This window comes from Dysidea avara, chromosome 13, assembly GCF_963678975.1.
Source record: "Dysidea avara chromosome 13, odDysAvar1.4, whole genome shotgun sequence".
Taxonomy (NCBI): Eukaryota; Metazoa; Porifera; class Demospongiae; order Dictyoceratida; family Dysideidae; genus Dysidea; species Dysidea avara.
The window spans coordinates 1,653,894-1,678,928 of record NC_089284.1 but is presented as its reverse complement, the minus strand read 5'-3'; the positions used below and the strand labels follow the sequence as shown (position 1 = coordinate 1,678,928).

Genomic DNA, 25,035 nt, shown 5'->3' with positions numbered 1-25,035 from the left:
AGAGTACGAAGATTTGTTAGACGATGACTATGACCTGCTTGAAGAAAATCTGGGTCTTAAAATGGACCGAGTAAGCAGATTTTTAAAAATTTTGTATTCTAATAATTTCGTTCATGTAGAAAAAATTTCGTCGTGTACACGTGGAGAGCGATGACGAGGAAACTGAAGTTCGTTCAGTAGACACTTTACAAAGTAGTACTACCAGCAGTGTTAGGAGGGGAAAGAGACTAGATATCCACAGACAACCAATTGAGCAACAAATTAATGATGAAGACTTGTACAGTGATAGTGATCAGGAAGCTGATAACCAGTCTAGAGTTTCAGCTAGTCAGGTAATACGCTGACCTATCAACATAGGACTAACATAAATCTTTAATTTGGCCATTTTAGCTTGTTTAAATCCTTTATAAAAACAGTAATTTTAAGTTTACATCTTTTTACATGCACACAACACTCAATTATGAGGTATGTGCATTAAACAAATTAAATTAAATCAGCCTTGTGTACATTCTTCTTGACAGTATTGGTGAGATATAATCTAACCCCCAAGAAGTTTCCATGTATTAGTATTAATTTAGTGTTGTTCTGGTTCTAAGGTACTAGAACAAGTTTTTTAGTACAGTATTTTTAGTGCTAAACTAAGAGTTCATATTGTACAAAAGCAGCATTGCTGCAAGTTCACTTTTGATCATACGTACACCTTTAGCCTGATTCTACTAATGACAGTAAATTGTTGATAGGTGAAGATTAGCATTTATAAGGTCAAGCATTTCTTCTAAGAGAAGCCTGAGGTGCTACTTGCAGCAGTGCCTTTGCTGAATGTACTCCAGTTAGAGACTCTCCCCCATACAAATATTATGAACTTTTACCAGGAGTTCATAATATTTGTATGGGGACCTAAAACAAAATCAAAAGTATGAGGTGTTTTACTAAACTAAAGCCAACGGAATTTTTGGTTCAAAAACTAAAAGGCACTGCCAATTACCATTAAAGCTGTTGATTCGTGGTAACACATGGTGGCTTCAGTGCAGCTGGCTATCATGAGAATACTTAGTGGATTGATTACAGAGGTGCTTCTCTTACTGTTTGTGTGTAATGCTACATAACAGCAAAAACGATGCAGAATGAGCACGTTGTTTTCCAATAATAGATAGTCAGGGCACATGTAAAGTCACCCAATTAATTTACCTGGCCAGTGCCATTTTTTTCCTTTTGTATAGGTTCACCAGGAACGAATTATGTTTATTACAAAAAAAGTTAACAAAGAAGTGTAAGAAATTTTATATTTGAGTAGGGATCATAGAAATAATTCTATTAAGAAAGACCTATAGCTATACTTAATTGTTAATCCCTACTCCAGTCATTGCTATACTTTGTATGAGAAATAAATGTTCACTAGTATAGTTGCAGGTGTACCTTGTTTCCTTCCTTTTATTTCTCTGATCCCTCTATATACTCTATAAAATTTCTTATTTTTCTTCACACTTCTACTGTATATATGCTTAAGCTTGTTCAGTTCGAAATATTTGCATTTCATGGTCAGTTAAAATGGTCAGTTAAAATATACACTCAAAAACATCTGATGGGTATCTAAACTCCATCAAGGGATACTGCAATCTCCTAGCCAAGAAAAACCTTCAAGCTACTGATGTACACTGTATGCAGCTGACATCTACACAAAGTTTTGGTTGTGTAATTATTTCGTAAGACATGAAAGAGATTACTTGCTTGAACAACATTGACACTTTTAGTAAGTGTTTTGGGGGTGTCATATTGTTTTAGGGGATATATACTGCTTACTCAATGATACAAAAGCCAATTAACTTATCAGTAGCAAACAAAAGCAGGTACTTTGATATTGCAAAGTTGTGTGTGCGGGTAAATAAGTGGTACAGCTTTTAGAACAGTACATTTAAAGCAAACTGGGTTTATCTAGGATCAGGGAACTGCAAATGAGTTGTTTGGTGGAGCCATGTCAGAATCTGAGGAAGAAGGTTTGTACTAATTTAATATGTCATCTATGTGTGGGCTTGTTTTCTGGCAGATGATTTCATTGTAGATGAAATGGGTCGTCCTATTAATCGCAAGAAAGGTGGAGACCAGAACACCGATATGTATGTTGTGCTTAATTGTGATATAGTATCATTGCATTTATTAAGTAGAGCAGAATTATTTGATGTAGCAGAAATTCCGGACTGCATTTTTGTTTGTTGTATGGCTGGGTAGTCTGGGCACACAAGACTAAATGTAGTAGTATGCATGTACATAGGTTGTACCAATAGTAGAGTTATGAGATTAATCACTACCTGCCCTGTTGGTCAAAAAGAAGTCATGTCTTTGTGATTAATTGTTCAGGCCCTCAAAAGAGCCACCACAGGTTTTGTTACTTTGGTAAATGTCCAAGGGGTTTGATACTGTTGCTACAAGTACACGAAAGATTTGGAATTTTCAACTAAAGTAGGGACCATAACATATCGATAAAAAGTACTGAAACAAGCTGGAGTAGTACACAATATTTAATCACAGTAAAATAATAAGAAGTGTTATTGTTATAATCCCTACTGTGCACTTCCATTGTGTTATCTTGAGCACAGTAGGGATATACAGGGCCTGAAATTATGTTTTGGAAATGATCTGACAAATCCTGCTATTTGGTCAGACATACTCAATAGTACTGTACTAAAACTTTCTAAAAGTGTTCAGACATTAGCCAAAAGTGGTCAGAAAATGGCAGATGTCTGACCATAATTCCAGGCTCTGATATAACACTTATTATTTTACTGTGATTTATTATTGTGCACTACTCCAGCTTGTTTCAGTACTTTTTATCAATATGTTATGGTCCCTACTCTAGTTGAAAATTTCAACATTTTTGTGTACTTGTTTGTTAACTTTTGTAAGATAAAACTGGTGAACCCACACATACCATTGTTATGTGACCCATATCAACGACGGCGTGGCACAGCAATCACCAACAATAACCGGTTTCTAATTAAAGCCTACCTACACGTATGTGCAAACACATCTCTTAACACTTCCCCCTATAAAAATGCATTCCCATATGCATACAACTATAGGTGGGGTGTGCTTACAACAACAAATGAGATGAAGTTACAAATAGATAAAGTATGAAAGGACAGTACAATCACTAAAGTATGCCATAATACCTACTACATGACTACACGGTCAATCAGAGCCAGAGGTAAGTTCACATTGCTTGAGACAACGCGTCAGCTGTAACATTGTCCTTTCCTCGGATGTGGCATATCTTCAGGTTATATTCTTGTAGAGCAAGACTCCATCTCAATAGTCGCTGATTCTTGTCCTTCATCCGGTTAATACATACCAGGGGATTGTGATCTGTGTACACCAATATATCCTCCACAGCACCTTCTCAAAGCAAGCAACAACGCTAGAGTCTGTTTTCACATGTCAAATAGTTTTCTTTGGTGGCAATCGGATTTGTGTGAAAAGTAGCAAACAGGGTGATCTATTCTACCCTCTCCTTGTAATAACACAGCACCACCACCCACGTCACTGGCGTCAACCATGAGTTTAAATGGTTGCCAAAATTTGGTTCCATAAGTACCAGTACTGATACAAGAAAGGACTTAATCTTACTAAAGGCCTTCTGACCATCTAAAGTGCTCCCGCTTCTTTAACGGTCTGGTCAATGGTTCAGCAATGACTGAAAAGTTGCGACAAAACTTCCGGTAGTATCTGGACATACCAAGGAACCTCACCAATTCATGTTTGTTGGTTGGGGCTGTGAAGGTAGCAATGGCTTCTACCTTTGCTCTAACAGGTTTGATTTCACCCTGGCCTAAAAATGTCACTCGTGCTTGACAAAACTCACTTTTTACCAGATCGATAGCTTCTTGTAATCTGGCGAGACATGCCTTAAGTTGCTTGATATGCTGGTCCCATGTGTTACTGTATACAACCAAATCATTGATATATGCATCACACCCCTCCAGTCCAGCTACCACACCATTAATCATTCTCTGAAAAGTAACTGGTGTGTTCTTCATTCTGAACGGCATCACAAGGTAATGGTAAAGACCATCAGGCATTACGAAGGCTGACACTTCCTTGGCCCTCTCTGTCAGTGGCACCTGCCAATATCCTTTTAGTATTTTGTGTGCCCTATGTGGTCAATGCAGTCATCTATCCTAGGAATAGGATGGGAGTCTATCTTCGTCATTGCATTCACTCTTCTGAAGTCAGTACAAAACCTATAGCTCCCATCTGGCTTAGGCACCAAAACACATGGTGAGCTCCACTGACTATTACTTGGCTCAATTATACCATTTCTCAACATATATTCAACCTCCTTATGAATAACCTGCAACTTAAGTGGGTTCACCCTGTAGGAGTGTTGTTTGATTAGTTGTGCCTGCCCCACCTCCACATCATGGTAAACAACCTGTGTCCTTCCAGGGATATCAAGAAATAATGAACTGAACTCTCTAATCAAGGATTTGAATTGCTCCTGTGTGGGTGTGCTAACTTCTGGTCTAAATTAGATAGAATATCTGAATTCTGTAGCTTAGGACCTTTGTCCGCTATCTCCACCGAACTCATCCCTCCTGCACAACTATCAAGCCTCTCTGTTGTACCCTGAGTAGCAACAGTGGTTGCCACCACAGCCACTGGTTCCCTTTCATGATATGCCTCCAACATGTTAACATGGAAGAGTCTGTTTGTCTTCCGACGTCCAGGTGTCTTAATCACATAATCTACATCATTCACCTTCCTCTCTATCAAAAAGGGACCAGAATAATGAGCTTGAAGTGGATGACCATGGACAGTCAACAATGCCAACGCCTTATCACCTGGCTTAAAGGTCCTCTGACGGACTTTCTTGTCATATCATGTCTTCATGTGATCTTGGGCTGTCTGCAAATTCCTTTGAGCAAACTCTGTGGCCTTCAGTAATCTGTGACGCACATCAATAACATCCTGTGTTGTTTCTGCAGTCAACCAAGCCTCCTTCAACAACTTGAGAGGTCCACGAGGCACATGTCCAAAAACCAACTCAAAAGGACTAAAACCCAGTCCCTCATGAACAGACTCCCATACAGCAAACAACAAAAGGTATACCCCCTCATCCCAGTCCTTGTTTTGTTCCAAACAATTCATCCTCATCATGTCCTTTAGCATCTGATGGAACCTTTCTAACGTTCCTTGTGTCTGAGGGTGGTACGCTGTTGATTTAAACTGTTGAATACCTAACTGACACATAACCTGCTAAAAAATACCGGACATAAAGTTAGACCCTTAGTCCGATTGTATACTCCGTGGCAGTCCAACCAATGTAAAAAAACTTAAGCAGAGCCTTTACAATATTCGGAGCCTTAGGAGTACTGCTTCCAGAAAACGAGTTGACAAGCACATTATTGTAAGCAAATATTGGTTCCCTGCCTGAGTCTTAGGGAAGGGACCAACCAACACAATCAATTACAACTTGGCTAAACGGCTCTTGTGTTGCAGGAATAGGCTTCAAAGGGGCTGCAGGGGGTTTACGATTTGGTTTTCCCACCATCTGACAGGTACTGCAGGTTCTACAAAAGGATTTGACATTTTTTGTAATGCCAGGCCAATAAAAATGATTTTAACATTTTTCTGTAGGTCTTGTTGACTCCCAAGTAGCCAGCCAGTGGAGTTTCGTGTGCTAAACTCAATATGTCAGGCGATACAGAGGTGGGATAACCACTTGGTGCACTACCCTCCATTCATTAGAGGCTGATACCTTCCTAGGTCTCCACTTCCGCATCAATACATCATTCTTCAAATAATAACAACCAGGTACCTTACTTGCTTCCACTTCACTAATAGCCTGTTCTCTCAACTTCTGTAACCCAGGGTCATTCTGCTGTTCCCTCACCAGAATATGTGCAGATAGTACTGAGTTCTTCGTGGCTTCTAGCCCATTTGTTTGTTGTGTTGGTTCACAGCAGATCTCAGGTTCAGATTCTAGTGAGACACTTGGTGGTACTGATAAAGGGACCTCTATGGGCTGTACTGTGGCGTCCACTACTGACTGTTCATCACTGACTTGATCCAGTGCCCTCCTAGCCATAGCACGTGTGACTGCACAGACTGGAAATAGTCCAGGTATAACTTCCACAAAATCAGAAGCATGGGAGTTTGGAGTGTCGGAAACACAAGGATTAGCTTCCACCTTACCACCTGCTAGATCATTTCCCAGCACAAGATCAATTCCTTTAACAGGTAATGAAGATCTTAGACCAACAATGACAGGACCAGACACTACCTCTGATGACAGCTCAATTTGGTGGAGGGGCACTCGTACAGTTCCCAACTCTATGCCCTGAAGCAATACACTGCTACCACTGAATGACTTGCTCAAAAAGGGAAGGACACTCCAAAATAAGCGACTGAGTTGCACCAGTGTTACGAAGAATCTTGATTGGAGTTCTAATTGACTGGCCAACAAGATACACTGACCCTTCCGATACAAATTGTGCGTAAGATCTCTCCACATCATCTTCCACATTTCGATCACACTGTATAGAGTTATCCAGGGATGATACTGCCTGTCTAAACAACATATCTGGCTTGGATGTCCTGTGATTCTTCCTATCCAGTGCCCTGCACTCTGCCATTACATGCCCCTTCTTCTTGCAATAGAAGCAGGTAGGGCCAGAAGGAAATGTGGCAGTTCTTCTATCACTACCTTGATCAGGGTTAAGGTCAACTGGTTTCTTTGCCTTATCGTCAGATTGTGAAGCTCTCCCAGATGATGACCTATGTCTGAGAGAGTAATCGTCAGAGCGCACTGCTGCTTGATGTAGGGTGGTCATCTTCTGCTCCTCTAAATATGTCTTAATCTCATTAGGCAAACAGTTCTTGAACTCTTCCAAGAACACTAATTCTCTGAACTTCTTGAAGTCATCAACACCCATCGAAGCACACAACCTGTCAAAAAGCCTTTCCTTATCTCTGGCAAATTCTACGTACGTCTGATTACTGCCCTTCCTGCTCTCCCTAAACCTTTGTTGATATGCTTCAGGAACCAGTTCATATGCATTCATTATCGCGGCTTTCACAATTTCATATTCTGAGCTCTGATCCAGAGACAGGGCTGCATATATCTCCTGTGCCTTTCCTACCAGCATACTCTGTAATAGGAAGGTCCAGACCTCTTTCGACCACTCCAAACTAGTAGCAACCTTCTCGAAATGTAAGAAATATTTGTCAACCTCCAGTTCTTGAAAAGCTGAGACAAACCATACATGTCTACTGATATCAAAAGCTGGTTTACTACCAGTCTTCCACCGCTCAGGGGTTGGGTTGGCCTTAGCTTCTAATTCCTTCAGTAGAGGTGTACCGATAATCGGATCGGCTCAATATCGGCCACCGATATGGTATTTTTTACCAATATCGGTATCGGTACACAACAACAGGAGGACCGATATCACTACCGATATTTATACAGTAGCAATAGTTTGTACATAAACGGATTATGCATTAGTTTTCTACGTTATCCATGTGGCTCTGGCTTATTGTTCACTGCATGTGCAGCAAGCGCTACACTACGAGAAGCCATATAAATACATGCGTTCCTAGTGTGGCTACACTACGAGAAGCCATATAAATACATGCGATCCTAGTGTTTGTTCAAAGCTTATCACGGTCTTTACAAATGAAGCAGTTATAGAGTACCGTTGTAATAAAAGAAGGATCACAGGATAACGGAAACTTGCTGTACCAGCTTTCTCACAAGCCATTAGAATGCGAAGTAATGCAGAAATATTTGTTTAAGGCTTCATGGGCGTATGCATAAAAATGTTTGTGGGTGCCTAATTGTCTGGATTTCACAATAGAAACCCAAGCTGTATCCACCACAGGCAGAGTATAGCAATGAATACATGCACATGTTGTAGGGTAGGTAAATTTACACTTTTGTTTGCTTAAAATATTAATGCAAATATCGGATTGACTATCAGTTATCGACTTCTTTTGGTTGCATCAATATCGGATATCGGTACATGCCTAAAACCCATATCGGTACACCTCTATCCTTCAGTCTCACTTGTATTGCTAACTACTTCTCTTTTACTTCTAGCTCCTTCATACGTAATGTATTTTCCCTAACTTTCTCATTCTCTTGAAATTCTAACGTCTTTAGCTCTAGTGTAGTACCATTGGTTTCTAGTTCATTCTCTTCTTCGTCTGAAATAAGTCCTCTTCATGCAAATGCTCTAAAATTACTTGACGAATTTCATCTTTCTTCATAGAACTCTGACAAGTTAATTTGTAGTGACCAGCCACTTCTATTAATTCCGAACGTTTTAGTTTCCTTAAACCACTAACCAATGGTTCGGAAATAAAGGAATCCTTCACCGTAGACATAATTGTGAGTATCACCAGCAATAATAAATATTTCCAATTAGTGCCTGCTACACGTTTCACCAATCTAAAGTACTCTAGAAGAACAAAAAGAGCACGGAGAACACCAAAATCGTCGTAAAGCAAAAGAGTCACCTTAACAGGTACCATTAACCCGGTACCAAGGAATTCAGGTTTAACGGTCTGGGTTACCCAACAACCGTGACGGAAGAATCAGCTGACGAGACAACAGTTCACCAACATACAAAGTTGCCATTCTTCTCCTGGACAAGCCCCCAAGTTTGTTATGTGACCTGTTTCGACGACAGCGTGGCACAGCAATCACCAACAATAACCAGTTTCTAATCTTCTAATTAAAGCCTACACGCATGCGCAAACATCTCATAACAACCATATCAAAGGAAAGAAATGACACCACATGCCCCAGCAACCAATTGTCGTCCAAAAGTGAAGTATCCATTATGCTTTGTTGCCAGCTATGTTCAACCCATTACAAATCAAGAAAGCACCTCTGCAATCAAAGTAGCTACTATGAAAAACATGATGATTTCTGTTACAAAGGGAAGCCATCACGTGCTACCACCAAATTGACAGTTTTCACTGTCAGCAAAGATGAATGGGACACAAAGGAGGACACTGGTAAGTCCATGAAAAATGCATTGTATGTGCTGCGGTATGTCAAAAGGAACCTCTTGGGCCAAAGCGACATCTGAACAGTGAACAAGCCCGTAGCCTTAGACGTTATCGAGTCATGCTTGTCTGAAGGCATCAGTCAGGCAGTCAGTCAGTCAGTCACTAGAAACTTCTGTTTAATATATTTTTTAAATTTCATAGCAACTGCGTATCGGGTCGATCTGAAGGCTTGTTTGGGCTTAGTTTTACGGTTTTACCTAACCATTGTATCTGCTTCATCATCGTTAGGGCTGGTTTTTGGGTGATGTTTTTTCATGGGCCATGCCCACACCTTTGTGGTCCCTACTATACAGTATGATATGATCAGGATGGTGAAGTAGGCGTCTTTCACAATTTAGTCCCTAGCTCACAGGAGGTCTTGTAGGATCAAGATGCCCTCCATCTTGAAATAAGTGGTTTCAACCCATTGGTTGAGTTTGCTTCAGATTGATGACATGCAAGTTTCATCTGCCCATTCTTGCCTCTGAAGGTCTTTTAGCCTGCACTGGCACCTCTTATTCGATAAGGTATTCAGTGCCTAAAAATACCCTGTTAATGTACCTTCCAGACATCTACAAAGGAAGCCAGCCTCCCTATCAGTATCAAAGATTCCATTCACTGACTTTTTGAACTTTCAATACTACGATTCTTATTAAAATGTGGCACAATTAAAATTTCTTTTACAAGCCTTCTGGCTTCTGTCCCTTCTTGGTGTGCTTTCCTCCTCCTTTGGCTAACTGGGAGTATAATTGCTGTCTTGATCACTGGTGACTGATGGAGTGATAGAAAGGGATTCCAATAACTTGACAAGCTACCAGTATTACTGCTTGAAGCCTTCACCTTCCCGTTGGTCCAGAGTTCAGTGGCATGAGTGGCTCAAACAATTCAGGGACAGTTTTGAGAAAATTCATTTCTCTCCCTTGAACTACTGTCAGTAGCTCCTTACTCTTCAAGTAATTCTAGAAATATAAAATTGACTTTGGACAAATGCATTGACCAGAAGGGTAATTGTAGACTCCACTTAGTCATTGGTGATTTCCTCATCTTCACTGTTCAGTGTCTTTAACATTTCTGTCAGGGGCCAGAGGGAATTGGAATTCAGTGGATCCTAGCAAGAGCTTGGTTGTTCCTCTGGTGATCTTCAAGCACTGCTGCCATAATCTGGTCCAGGTATGGAATCTGTCACTGCTACCTTTGGTAGGACAAAGGAATCAGTTAATACCAATCTTCATTTTCCACACAGGAAAGCTACTGTATGTACGTACGTACCAGGTGCCACTCTGAAAGCTGACTTGTGTCAATTTTCATTTCAATTTTCATTTTCATCAACTTTTATTCACATACATTCGTTTCTTCTACCCATATCATTCCAACAATCCTTGAGAGGGCTCCAGGCAGGCTGTTCCCAGGAAGATGAATCCAGTTTGGGAGTTGTTAGTGATCTGGTTGAGGCATAGCACATCGAGGTGTTGTAGCTGTTAACTATGCCACTTTCTTGCTGTGAGGCTTTCCATCAAGATTAACTTAAACCTATACTACCAGCACTGGTATTAAAGCTAAAGAAAATGTCAAAAGGTGTAAAGCAATAGCTCAGTGGGTATTTTACAACAATTTTCCATGCACATACACCAAGCAGCACATGTAGCACACTTAAATATAACAGCAAAAACAGCATAACATTATAAGTATTACATACTGTCTAATGCCTATAATGTCTATGTTTTGTGGTCAGGTTAGCTGCCAAACTGTGAAACACTTGCACATTGTACATTAATTAGGACATTATACTTTTAGAGCTCTGTTGGAGGCACAAAAAGTGTTTGGGTTGGATTTTGACTTGGATGAGTTTGCTGCATTTGGAGATGATAAGACTAACTACCTTGATGAGGAAGATGATGATGATGAAGATGAAGTGAGCTACGTATATTATAATGTTGCATGTTTTTAATGTGGGCAGCTAATCACACTTGTCGAGATGTGGCGCATTTATGTACCATACACCAACACTGCCTGTTAGTGTGTGTGTGCTAGTGATTGACAATGTAATAACAAATAAAAACAGCAGTAACCACGTAGCAATTAACAGCTATGCATGTCACTTGTATCCACTCTGCATGCTAGCTATTGCCTGCATGTACTGTAAGCATTCTTGTTAAATGGAACATGGATGTTAAAATTGTTGCACTGGGTGTGTTTTACTGTAAATGTAGTGAAGTACATGTAAATCACATTTACTACTGTACTTGTACTCTACTAGTTGGGAGGTGATGCAGACCTTGAGTATCGGAGCAAGAAACCTAAAAGGAAGAAACAGAAAGGCTCAATATTTGATGTAAGCCTATGTCTATTTATACACTTTATTTGTAGTGGTGTACTGTATTTATGTCATTTTTGATCTTGCAAACGTGTGATTATTTATCATAGTTTTGTACATGTAACTAAAAATAAATACATTATTTTATTTTTTATTAGGTATATGAGCCTAGTGAGCTAGAGCAAGGTCACTTCACTGATAAAGACCAGGAGATACGTATCACTGATTTGCCTGAGCAGTTCCTCCAGCGTAGTTACCCGGTGGAGGAACGTGATGTCAGTGAACTTGAAAAGGAGGCAAGGTGGATCTACCAACAGGCCTTTGTCACCAGGACAATTTCTAAACAAGTGAGTCAATTTGCTGTTGGCTGGGAACCAATTCAAGCAAGCTAGTTTATGAAAAATTAACTGTAGGAGCATGGATGCAACATATTTTTACAGTGTTATTGTTGTATTTGTGTGTAGCCGAATTATTCTAATACTGATCGATATAGACCTGATTCTACTATCAATAAAATCAAGGATACATTGGATTTTATTTGTAACCAGAAGTTTGTGGTAAGCAGTATGTATGCCTACAATGTGTACGTGTGTGCATGTGTGAGAAGTTTATACTGTACTTGTAGGTAGTATAACATAACAATGGTAGAGAAGTACATAGTTTATGTAGAATGAAATTATAATTTCTTGCCTCCTCTTGCTATTTTAGATTCCTTATATTGCTAATTACAAAAAAGAATATGTAGAGCCAGAACTAGACATGTATGATCTGTGGCGTGTTTGGCAATGGGATGAGAAATGGTGCCAATTGTGTACCCGCAAGAGGAGCCTTAAGAAGTTGTTCATCAAAGTACAGGAACTGCAGTTTGAACAACTCAGGAACCAACCTGATGAGGCCATTAAAGAGGGTACTCGTCCTTTGGAAGAGAAAGACCTTGAACGGTATCAGTTATTTTGTGTCCCAAGTTTTCAAGAGTTCACAATACTATTGTCATATTTTATGATTAACCACATATTCTTTTTCTAGTTTGGAAGCTGTCCAGACAATAGAAGAGCTGAATGATGTGTATAGTCATTTTCTTCTTTACTATGGCAATGACTTGGTGACAATGAGAAACAAACATGTAGGAGGAGGGCTGGATGGTGAAATGGCTCGTCGGAAGCATGCACAACGTAGAGACTTTTATACCATTTGTAAAGAGAGCAAACTTGGAGGACTAGTGGCCAAGTTTGGATTAAAGCCAGAACAGTTTGGTGACAACCTCCGTGATGGATATCAGAAACATGAGACGGAGCAACATCCTGTAGAACCCGAAGAATGTGCAACAGAGTTTATAAAGTCTGCAGGGTAAGCATATAAATACTTTTTTGTGGATCTAATCCCTCGTACTACAGTGGTCATACTATATTCTCATCATACTATTTCTTACCACAGTCTGCAGGAACTGACATGCCCTATGAATCACTGTAGCAAGTAATTTTTAATCAGGCATACACCTATAGCCAGCATTGGTTTTCTGAAATTATTTTCTGAAAAACATGTGAATATATATGTAATACATGACAGTGTCACATAGTTTATAACTGATCATGTATTGTTATTTTTTCCAGACATTTCTGTACAGTAGATGCAGTTCTTCATGGTGCCCGCCACATGGTTGCACTGGAACTAGCAAGTGACCCTACAGTCCGTCAAGTGATCAGGCGAGCCTTTAGGGAGCGAGCAATCTTGTCGGTGAGGCCAACAAAGAAAGGGAAAAAGGTTTGTGTTCTTGTTATATGTGACTGTGAGCAAGTGAAGTCCAATTTTTGCAAGTCAATATTTGCTAGCTTAACAATTGCTGCATGCTATTACAAATTACTAATTTAAAAATGAAGTAGGGATCCAAGCAATAAAAGTATTGAAACAATAGATGAATGATGGTATTACAGCATAGCTCAGTGGGAAAATCCCTACTCTGGCATTAAACAAAATCATTGTTATAACTTTCCAAAGTAGGGATTTTCCCACTGAGCAATGCTATATATAATGCCATCATTTATTTCTTGTTTCACTAGTTTTTATTGCTTGGATTCTTGCTTCATTTTTAAATTAATAATTTTCAATATACTAGTATTAGTACAGATCATGAGGGTTTGTGTTTTCCTGCCAAAAATAAGTCCAGTAGTATATCTTCAGGTGTACTGTAGGTGATCTCTTTTGTTGTTTCACTACTTTCTTTCAAGAGTATCTCTCAGCTTTCCAGAGCTATACACAAGTGGCTGTTTTATTAGGGTGACTGCTCTATTAGAGTATCTCGAGTCAGCCTTTCACTATGTCACTATTTCATTGTACTAGCATAACAATAACGTCATTGTGATAGATTGTTAAGAGGTATGGTCTCAGTGCTCCATGATTATTGATCAATCAAGATCGCATTAATTAATAGGTGTGACTATGAATCTACATTATCCAAATATGCTGCTCAAGGAAAATGTTGATAGGAAAAATTAACACCTCGATATGGTTTCATTGCATGGAGAAGGAAGAAGACTAGTCTCAAGAGTTAATAATAGGGGAGGGCATTATTAACTCTTGCTAGCCTGATTGAGGATAAAAGTAAAGACAAGGCGCAGAGGGCACACACTTGTCAAAACCCCAAAAGGCACATCCCACTGGTGAGTTTGTTATTGTAGCATAAAATGGTGGCAATGCACTGCTTCGTTTGGCCTCCAGCCTTACGACTGTGGTCAGGCTGGCAGTGAAACTAAAATCCGAGTTTTATAAAATTGTACATCCAGCCACCTATTAGTGTTTTCTTGTTTTTAATGCTGTTAGATGGGCTAATAGTAAAGGTGATTTTCATAGTGTAAGATGTCTCTAGGATGATTTTTGAAGGCAGCATTTTAGGTAGTGCGTGTCATTTTTAGGGAAATCCCTACTTAAACAGTACTACTGTACCATTGATGTGTGAGACTGAGCCTTATAAACAAGTACACAATTTTTTTTAGAATTTTCAACTAGAGTAGGGACCATAGCACATCAACTGAAACAAGCTGGAGTAGTGCACGATATTCAATCACAGTAAAACAATAATAAGTGTTGTATCCCTACTGTGCTCAAGATACCATAACCGAAATGCACAGTAGGGATATAACACTTCTTATTGTTTTACTGTGATTTAATATCACGCACTATAGCTTGCTTCAGTATTGTTTATTGATGTGCTATGGTCCCTACTCTAGTTGAAAATTCCAATTTTTTTGTGTACTTGTTTGTTAACTTTTTTTTGTAAATAATGTTTATTATGACTGGTGAACCCACGCATACCGCATCAAAAGAATATCAATTATCGTCTGAAAAGTGAAGTATCCATTACTATTCATTGTCAGCTATGTTCAACTCGTTACACAGCAGTACGAATCAAGAGCTGTTCGAAAAGCACCTCTGCAATCAAAGTAGAAATACGGACAATTTCCATTACAAAGGGAAGCCATCACGTGCTACCACCAAATCGACACTTTTCGCTGTCAGCAAAGATGAATGGGACACAAAGAAGGACACTGGTAAGACCATGAATAATGCATTGTACATACTGTGGTATGCCAAAAGGCACCTCTCGGGCTGAAGCGACATCGAATAGTGAAAAAATCAAGCCCATAGCCTTAGCTGTTATCGAGTTATACTTGTCTGAAGGCATCAGGCAGTCAGTTACTCAGTCAGTCAGTAGAAAATTCCGTTTAATAATTTAAAAAAAAAATTCTGTAGCAACTTGTTAAAAGCATTTCAGGTCGATCTGAAAGCTTGTTTGGGCTTAGTTATACCTAACCAATACTGCCTCATCGTCGCCAGGGAAAATTAAGGCTGGTTTTTGGATGTTTTTTCGTGGGTCACGCCTACACCTTTATGGTCCCTACTATACAGTACTATTGTACTGTAGGATAAAGTTTGTGCATAGTTGTAACTTATGTGTGTTAATTTAATAGGAGATTGATGAAAACAGTGTGTGTTATGGGTTCAAATACCTCAAGAATAAACCTGTTAGGGATCTTAAGGGGGATCAGTTCCTACGGGTAGTACAAGCAGAACAAGATGGCCTCTTGATCACAGCCATCAGGATTGACCTTGATACAAGCAGTGACGGGCGTTCATTCAGTACTTACTTTGATGAAATCAAACAATACTTTTATCGAGTATGTTATTACTTGGCACTGTCAAATAATTGTAAAGTATGTGTAGGTATATGTAGTTGTCATATAAATTGTAGCACATTGGTTATGGAAGTACGTAATTTTGTCACTTTATTTATTAGTTGATTTCCTAATTTCAGGATGAGTTCAGTTTGCTGGTAGAAAAATGGAATGTACAGAGAGCACAAGCATTAGCTCATGCTTTGCTCCGTGTACTGTATCCATTAATGGAACGAGAACTACGCACTAAGCTACTGCAGGAGGCTAAAGAGTTTGTCACTCAGGTAGTGTGTGTATTGTTATAAGAGTAGGTCTAGTTAGCATTCACACATGTTGTGTACATACACAGTAGAGTACTATAGTGTATTTTTCATGTTCTTGTTTTAGTTTTGTGTGGACAAGATGCACCATTGGTTAAATGTTGCCCCATATCGACCTGAGCGAGAACTAGAGGAGGGAGATTACTCTAGAATTATGGGCTGTTCTTTCACTGATGACAAGTAAGCATCTTTAACTACATTGCTATAATGAACAAACTGTTTGACGTCTGCAAAACATTACAAAATTTAACTTCCAAAACTCTCAATATTAGAGTGCAAGAATCAGATGTTTCCCCCATACCCATATCGTTAGGTGCCTGGTTTGTGATCAATCCATTCATTATATATAGAACAGTTCTTATTTGTATAGGGGATCTCCCCATGTTTTTTGTTGTTGCAATAATCCTAATAGAATGCACACCTAAAAACCACCTTGATTCAGCTCAAAACAGCCCTCTGGTGGTTCTTTGCAATGAGTATACAGTAGGTCCACTAGTAAGTATCAAGTGAAAAAGTATATTTTAGACAAAACTGAAATTCGTCATTTTGTTCATATTATCAAAGACTTACTATTGTCATTATTCACAATTTATTAAAAGTTAACAAGGAAAATTCTGGGATAAAAAGTGGCAAGACTTACTTTATGGTCCATGACTGATTTTTAGTGCTGTGAACCTGCAGAGTTTACTAAAACCAGTTATTGGATGGATATTGACCAGTTATTGTCTGATTGTAAATTAGCAGACATTATGGCACTAAACATGCCTTTTGGAAGCCTTAGGGTGGTACCAAAGTGACCATCAACATCCTGCCTTACAATAACAGCTATTACAAGGACATTTTTACACATGTTTTGAGGTTATGTTGTGATGTTAATACTTGTCAGCAGGGGTAATTTATGGTTTACCAAGTGGGTGGACAAAACCAGTAGTGGTGTGCGATATCAGGATTTTTATTTCGATATTATATCGATACGATATTGGGGTAAATATCGAAATTTCGATACGATTTTCGATAATTTTTTATTGTGTGGGTGGTGTAATTGCGTGGGCGGCCGATATTTATAAATATGCTTGAAATACAATTTGCACACAAACCATTGCATAAAACTATTAATAAGCCTAGAAAACTGGTTTTAAAGTGGCTAGATAGTACAGAACCAACCTTCATTTCTAGCGTGATTGCGCAATCACACACTAAATGCTGTAGATTTATCGAAATATTCTCCGCTATTTCGATAATTATCGCAAATTATTACCTTTTCGATAAATATCGAAATCTGCTAAGCAGTATCGAAAATCGATACGATAACGATATCGACAAAATTATCGCAAAATCGATATTTTTTCGATATATCGCACATCACTAGTTAAAAGGCTTCTTAGCCAATAATTGGCTTGACCTAGACAATACCAGACAATACTGGTTAATAACTGGTTTTTCCATACTGGTTCACAACACTACTGATTTTTTATTTCGTTTCCAACCGGGCTGTTTCTTGGCAAGACGTCGTTACGTATCTGAAACCATTCTATATCACACTCAGAGTTGAGTTTGTTGGTGCATGCTGCTTGTTGCTAATAAATCTATATTTGGACTCAGTATAACCAGGAAGCTTAGAAGAGGCAGATTTTGCTCCATGATTATTGTACATGGGCAGGTTATCAAGATACTCTAATAGAGCAGTCACGTAAATGCTCTAACAATGCAGTCAAGTGAATCTTAAAGCTTGCACTGAACTTGGCAGCCATTAAAGGCACTACCAATTCAACTGATATTAGGAGACTCTGTATGCACATTACAATTGCCGTTTCATGTGTGTACTGAAACATTGACTGTGTATGTATATAAGTGCTCTATATACAACAATCTTCAGAATCAATAAAACAAATCCAATACTAGATTAATAAACTAGATAAACAAAAAAAATTGAAAGGGGAATAGGAATTGCTGGAAAATGCAATGAAGCAATAAGGGATCACTGGGGTAGTAGTGTAAACCACAAATTTCTGTTTTGACTTAATCCCAAAATGACGGAGCAAATATGTAACTAAAACTTTGACAGTCAAAATTTTGGGGTTTACAGTGATCCTTCTTTATTCATTACATTTTTAAGTGATCCGGTTCTTTTTAAATTTTTTCCATCTAGTACTGATAATGTGTTTCACTGTCATACAGGAACATGCCAGTGTTTTTTGTGGTGTTGGATGCATGTGGGGAAGTCATAGATTTTTTGAAACTCAACCATTTCCTGAAGAGGAAGAACAGCTACTGGGAGTCAGAAAAAGAGGACAAGGTGTGTACATGTACAGTATCTTCAGGATGGCACTTTGTCACAAAACAATATTTCTAATGGGCTGCTCTACCATTTGTGTATCTACATATTGTTTGTCCCTTTGTTAACTAATGTGATTGATATATGTGTTTTAGGAGGTGGACATTGAGAAGTTGAATTCATTCATGTTAAAGCATCATCCCGATGTTGTGGCTGTACCTGCTTCATGCAGGTGTGTGTGTGTTTTTGCATGTGTGTGTGTAGTATATACAGTATAATATGGGTACAGTTTGAGTCTCTTAGTTGCTGTAAGCTTTTGTACATGTACTTCATTCCATGTAGGGATGCACTGATGGTAGTGACTGACATCAAACAATGTCTTAATGACTTGGAAGTGGAGAATGAGGACATGGCTGGTGTCTTAGTTGAATTGGTCGATCCATCAATGGCTGCAATATATGCAAAGTCCAAGAGAGGAAAGGTGATTTAATAAAATCTATATATAAAGCTGTCTGTCTGTCTATCCGTCTGCTTTCCTTCTTCATCATGTCACTAACTCAGCAGCCAAGACACTTATCGATACGGGACTTTAACAAAACAAGTACATGAAAAATTTGGAATTTTCAACTAGAGTAGGGACCATAGCACATCGATAAAAAGTACTGAAACAAGTTGGAGTAGTCCATGATATTAAATCTAAGTAAAACAATAAGAAGTGTTATATCTCTACCGTGCATTTCTGTTATGGTATCTTAAACACAGTATAACACTTCTTATTGTTTTACTGTGATTTAATATCATGGACTACTCCAACTTGTTTTAGTACTTTTTATCGATGTACTATGGTCCCTATTCTAGTTGAAAATTCCAAATTTTTTCATGTACTTGTTTGTTAACTTTTTTGTAAATAATTTTATTGTGACTGGTGAACCCATGCATACCGCATTTGAAACGGTGCCGCGCGCACCAGCTATATCAATTATCGTCTGAAGAATGAACTATTCATTACGCTTCGTTGTTAGCTACGTATGTTCAACCCGTTACACAGCATTTCAAATCAAGAACTGTTTGAAAAGCACCTCTGCAATCCACGTATACCGAAAGAAATGGTGACGCGCGCCCCAAATTATATTAATTACCATCTGAAAGTGAAGTATCCAATGTGCTTCGCTGTCGGCTATGTTCAACCCGTTACACAGCAATGCGAATCAAGAACTGTTCGAAAAACACCTCTGCAATCAAAATAGCCACTATGAAAAATACAGACGATTTCCATTTTGAAGGGAAGCCATCACGTGCTACCGCCAAATTGACACCTTTCGTTGTCAGCAAAGTTGAATGGGACACACTGGTAAGTCCATGAAGAATCCATTGTATGTACTGCGGTATGCCAAAAGGCACCTGTCAGGCCGAAGCGATGTCAAACTGTGAAAAAATGAAACCTGTAGCCTTAGCTGTTATCGAGTTATGCTTGTCTGAAGGCATCAGTCAGTTACTCAGTCGGTAGAAAATTCCATTGAATATATATATATTTTAAATTCTGTAGCAACTTGTTGAAAGTGTTTCGGGTCGATCTGAAAGCTTGTTTTGGCTTAGTTATTACCTAACCAATACTGCCTTGTCATTGTCTGGGAAAAGTGAGACTGGTTTTTGGGTGATGTTAATTCGTGGGCCACACCTACTCCTGTGTGGTCTCTACTATACAGTAACTATCGTACTGTATGATTAAGAGCTCATCATTTGGCAACTCCCAAGTTTATTTTTAAAAATCGCTATGTGCTTTCGTTCGCTCCCTACAGTGTTGAAGGCGTTGGTGTAGAGGAAAACTTGAGCTACATTCCTGCCAAAACCACCAACGAACAGCCAAAGTGTTAGCACATAAAACTGTTAACCCATAGGTCCAAGGTTTGATTCCTGCCCATGACAACTTTTTTTCCTTCTCAGTGCCACCTTTTCGTGACACACTTTTTCATATGTCAGCTATTGACGACGCTTACTCGGCAATCTGTGCATGTATTTACATGATTCACATGCAAAATGAAATGCTCACCATCTGGCTACATTGCAAAGTTTATTGCAAGCTTCTACATGCATTCCTTCTTCCACTACAGCATGTTGAAAGCCATGATGTAGAGAAAATTTCAGCTGCATTCCATTGCTAACCACACGATAAACAGCTCAGCTGGTAAAGCACCTCCCTGAAGTTGTTGCGGTTACTGCTGTGTAGAGTGACGGTGCGAATCCTGCCTGTGACAACTTTTTTCTTCGTTTTGTATATCTTTTTGTGCATACTCAAACTTTTTTTCTCATAGCAAGTGCTTCCTGGTATTGCTCCACAGCATATAGACTGTTGGAAAAATATATAGTAGCACATTTGATAGACATGGGCAGCCAATTGGGTGTAAGTTTGTTTGTGTGTTTGTCCTGTGTGTTCTATTGCCAAATGGCTCAGATCATACAATGATTGCATGCTATTTGGGATTAGGATTATATGAAGAAGGCGAAGTCAAGCATATCAATGGTGTTCGGCCTAATTCTTAATATTACCTGCTGTTGGTAGTCTCCATTTCATGGGCATGCGCTCCACATGCTGCTCAGTGCATGCACATGGAAGAAAATCTTATAAATACCCACCACACTTCACATCTTCGACCTGTGAATTAGTTAACCCATTTGGTATGGGGAAGGGTGGGTGGGACCATTATTATGCTCGACTTCACCTTCTTCATATAATCCTAAATAGCATGCAATAATTACATGATCTGAGCCATTTGGCAATTATATTTCAGTAGGCTCAGTTTCACATATCAATGGTGTTGTTTGTAGCTATTATGTGTGAAGTCAAGCCATTTCATTGTGGTCACACAAAGCAGGTCAAAAAGAAAATACAAATGGCCAGGTCTCACCAGTAATTGAGGATGATAACACTGTCCTACCATATGATACATCACGAGAGGGTCGGTAGTAGAACCTTTGAAACACTGACTCTGTACTTCAATCTGCAGCCTGCATGGTATCGCTCATGGTAATACTAGCTGCAGCTGAAATTGATGCACCTCTAACTGAGTGACCTGAAAAAATAGACACATCAATACCTGCTAACTTCAACATCTCCTTTAACCAATGTGCAATAGTGCATGAAGCCACTGGCTTATGAGGCTTCTTGATGGCCACAAACAGCTTGCAAGTGTCAACCCGCAAGGTGGCAGTGGCTGCCTCGTATTGTCGTAAAGTCTCCACCGGACATAAGTTGGTGTTGGGTGGAAATGATGGAAAGAAGAACTCCCTGAGAGCTCTTCCTTGTGAGGACCAATGCTGTTGGCAAAAAGGCAACTCCATCTGGCTTGTATCGATGTCTGTCCAGTTGGAGTGCTGCCAGATCAGCTGAGCGAGATGGCCTTGTCAATGAAAACAGCATTACTAGTTTAAATGTAAGCAACTTCAAAGATAATGAGGAGGAAGCTCCCAGCTGATCAATGTATTGTAACAGCACTTGTACATCCCAGGTAGAGCTATACCTTGGTAGCGGGGGTCTAGCATGGTAAAGCTCCTTTCAACAGCCTAGTTATCAAAAGATGTTTTCCTACCTCCACCCCATCCACCGTGTCATGAACTGAGGAAATTGCTGACCTGTAAGCATTTAGTGACCTTGACTGATAACCTTAAATTAGCCACATCTGCTACAGGTCCTGAAATGGGATTGTGACTTCTCAGAACACCAGCTACAGGTAGCCCATCTTCTAAATAGGGAGTCATATGTTTGTGAGGACTTCGTCCTCCAGGAGGCCACCAGGAGCTCTGAAGCTTCTGTTGAAAGGTTATCACCTCGGTACTTTTCCCTGAGACATGCCAGACAGCTAGCTGAGGTGTTATGTCCATCCCCCTGTTATCCTGACCCTTCTACAACAAGGAGGAATGAGGCGAGGGTAGTCTATCAACATCTCCAGGACTACTGGGTACCACGCCTGGTTCTTCCAAACTAGGATCACCTGAGCTTGTTTTGCCTTGATCTTGTTGAGGACATGACCTATCAGACACCATGGGGGATTGGCATTAGAGATTTACCGATTCAACTTTTCTGAGCTTTACCAATACCGATCCGATCTAGGAAGTTTATTACCGATCCTAACGATATTGTACCGATCTGACATCAGTTATCTAATATAATGACTGATCTTGTACAGGTAGTTCTTATAGCATTTTATAATCTCAGACTAAGTCAATGGTTGGGGCGAGCCTGAGCGAGCCCCAGTATTGTCAAGGGGCCATGGTACGTACGTTGCGTGCACAAAATTCCCTAAAGAAACCGGAAAGCCCCACAGTTGGTAGTTGAAATGGTATGTACGTCGTGTACACGAAAATTCTCAAAAGAAACCGGAAAGCCCCACACTTGGTAGTTGAATTGGTACGTACGTCGTGTGCACGAAAATTCTCAAAAGAAACCGGAAAGCCCCACACTTGGTAGTTGAAATGGTACGTACGTCGCGTGCACGAAAATTCCCTAAAGAAACCTAAAGGCCCCACAGTTGGTAGTTGAAATGGTACATACGTCACATGCACAAAAATTCCCTATACAAATTGGAAAGTACCCACACTTGGCAGTGGTCCCAGAGCTACCTCACGTGCACAGTAGCACCCTCACGCACATGGAAAGAGATGAGAGATTAAGGAGAAGAAGAGAACATGATAGAGAAAGAAGAGCCCGAGATGAAAGAGATGCAAGGTTTATCATTAAGGTCATGACAAATTAATCTTATGTTTCACGGATGCGGTGGATCAGTGCTTTGCCAAACTTGGCATAGTAGCTGGTAACGATGAAGAGTTTAAAGAATAAAAGTGAGGAAAACGGAAGTCGGAGACGGAAGTCCCTCTTTGCATTTTTAGCACTGTCATCCGTAAGATCGATATACTCTAATAGAGCAGTCACATTTACTCTAATAAAACAGTCAGTTACAGCATATTATTTATGGTCGCATGTACAATTTTTGTTATTTTTCTGACCTGCCAGGTCAATAACAATCTGTGAAACTTACAATTAATTTGGTATGGCCTAATAAACAATAATGATGTTTGATATAATATCGCCACTGTATGTATATAGATTGGCTAGATGCAGAGAATATGACAGAACTAGGCAAGCAACAATGACTCCAGAACAACGAGAAACCGTACTGCAACAAAGAAGAGACAGACGCGCCATGATGAGAGAAGAGCAAACTGATCGCCAAACAGTACAACCGCACTCCAGACCACAATCCAAGCCACAGTCTAGGAACGTTTCAACACTTAAAATTGATGATCCAAATGTAATACAAAGAATTCAGCATTTTCACAGAACTCTTTCTGACTTACACAATGTATTCTGTGATGTGTGTAAGGAGCGTTTCCCTACAATTAACTCTAATGAATTAGGGATATGTCATCGTTGTCATGCTGATTCACTACTGCCAAAGCTGTTTTCTCACGAACACAACATGGACCCTGATTCAGTCCCTATTGAACTCTGTGTAAGTTGTATATTTGTGATTATTTCATAAATTTATTATTTTAGCATCTCAGACTTATTGCACATTATGATTTTCAGACATGGACTGGCGATATCCTTCATTAACCATCAGTAAGTGCGATATTGCAGGAAATGATGATTTGTGAACTCGTAGTCTGGCGGTGCCCGCCCTTTGCATATTCGAAGGGGCACCGCTGCCAGACTAGAATTTCTGATAGGGCAGTACGCCACTGCTTGACAAAAAATGGATTTTTTATTTGCATCCAGACCAAACGCCACTGTACATGCAGAGTCATAGCATTAGCTACCTACAAACAGTGAGGTGAAGAGGGAACATAGTATATATCACTGAGCTCATCATCTGCATTCACTTACGTGGTAGCTAACTCATAGCTAAAAACATTGTTTTCTTGATGCATACGTGTGTGACAAAAATAGTGAACATGCACTAGCTACATTTAAGTATTGACCACTGCATGCTTAATGGTTGTTTTCTTTCATTTGTATTCAATAATTCCAACACTGAATAAAAAGTGCACTTTGAATGTTGCGAATCCTCTACTATCACAAGTTGATATAGCTACATAGCTACTTGTCTGGCATTGCTTCAGTGACCTTGACATCCTGCAGTTAACTTAAATCAATAAGCATATAATTAAGTACCCGATTTCCAAGTCTTCTCTCTCTCCAGTCTTATCTTGCCCTACAGATAAAAAAGCTTCAGGTAACTAAATTAAATTTAATGTTTCTGTTTGTTTCTACAGGGATGACAGCATCACCCAATCAAGCTGCTTTCACCCATGCCCTGATTACATAGATACATTCATTCAATATGTTCCCAGTTTAACAGCTGAGTGGCTGTGAGCAATGGAAATAAAGTTTCTTGCTCAAGGAAACAACAGTACAAAACCCAGCCTGAGCATCGAACCTTCAACCTTTTGATTAGCACATTCTTAATTTCATATAGCTACATATTAAGCATGCACGCAAAACGCACGGTTTACCTTCGGTTGATAGCTGATATTTTAGGCATATTTGATATATTAACAAAATCACTAATTTCTGTATACCCATTAGCTATTTTCACCAATGTAATTATGAGATCACTAACATGTTGCTAAATTTACTCAACTTAAGCTATATCCAATCAAACATCAAATAAAACATAGTTCAAGCTTGCCCCCACATGCTTTAGCATCTGTCTAGTTAGCTGAATGATGATTACGGCATGGTTAACTGCTGGACTCATGGTGGTGTGGCCTCAATTACACCACCCAGACAATCAGCAGTGACAGCCCCACAATTATTTTAATGCATGCTCCTCCCAAGACTTGCTGGAATGGTTTTGTAGGCTGTTGTAGCAAAGATTCTAATAGTTTAGTTTTTTTATATGGTGTAGCACT

General features: G+C 39.4%; 1 protein-coding gene across 1 annotated transcript in view; it reads left to right on the top strand.

Moving 5' to 3' along the window:
• The window catches only part of LOC136243495 (transcription elongation factor SPT6-like), a 46,603-nt gene that overhangs the window by 386 nt on the left and 21,182 nt on the right, over positions 1-25,035 (top strand). The window contains exons 2-18 of the mRNA XM_066035002.1: positions 3-70; positions 120-332; positions 1,937-1,994; positions 2,045-2,114; positions 10,843-10,960; positions 11,306-11,380; positions 11,521-11,709; positions 11,827-11,919; positions 12,071-12,303; positions 12,389-12,709; positions 12,973-13,123; positions 15,328-15,534; positions 15,672-15,815; positions 15,919-16,031; positions 18,030-18,147; positions 18,282-18,358; positions 18,469-18,607. Coding sequence (XP_065891074.1) covers positions 3-70; positions 120-332; positions 1,937-1,994; positions 2,045-2,114; positions 10,843-10,960; positions 11,306-11,380; positions 11,521-11,709; positions 11,827-11,919; positions 12,071-12,303; positions 12,389-12,709; positions 12,973-13,123; positions 15,328-15,534; positions 15,672-15,815; positions 15,919-16,031; positions 18,030-18,147; positions 18,282-18,358; positions 18,469-18,607 — 2,387 coding nt within the window. The remainder of the gene's footprint in view (positions 1-2; positions 71-119; positions 333-1,936; positions 1,995-2,044; positions 2,115-10,842; positions 10,961-11,305; positions 11,381-11,520; positions 11,710-11,826; positions 11,920-12,070; positions 12,304-12,388; positions 12,710-12,972; positions 13,124-15,327; positions 15,535-15,671; positions 15,816-15,918; positions 16,032-18,029; positions 18,148-18,281; positions 18,359-18,468; positions 18,608-25,035) is intronic.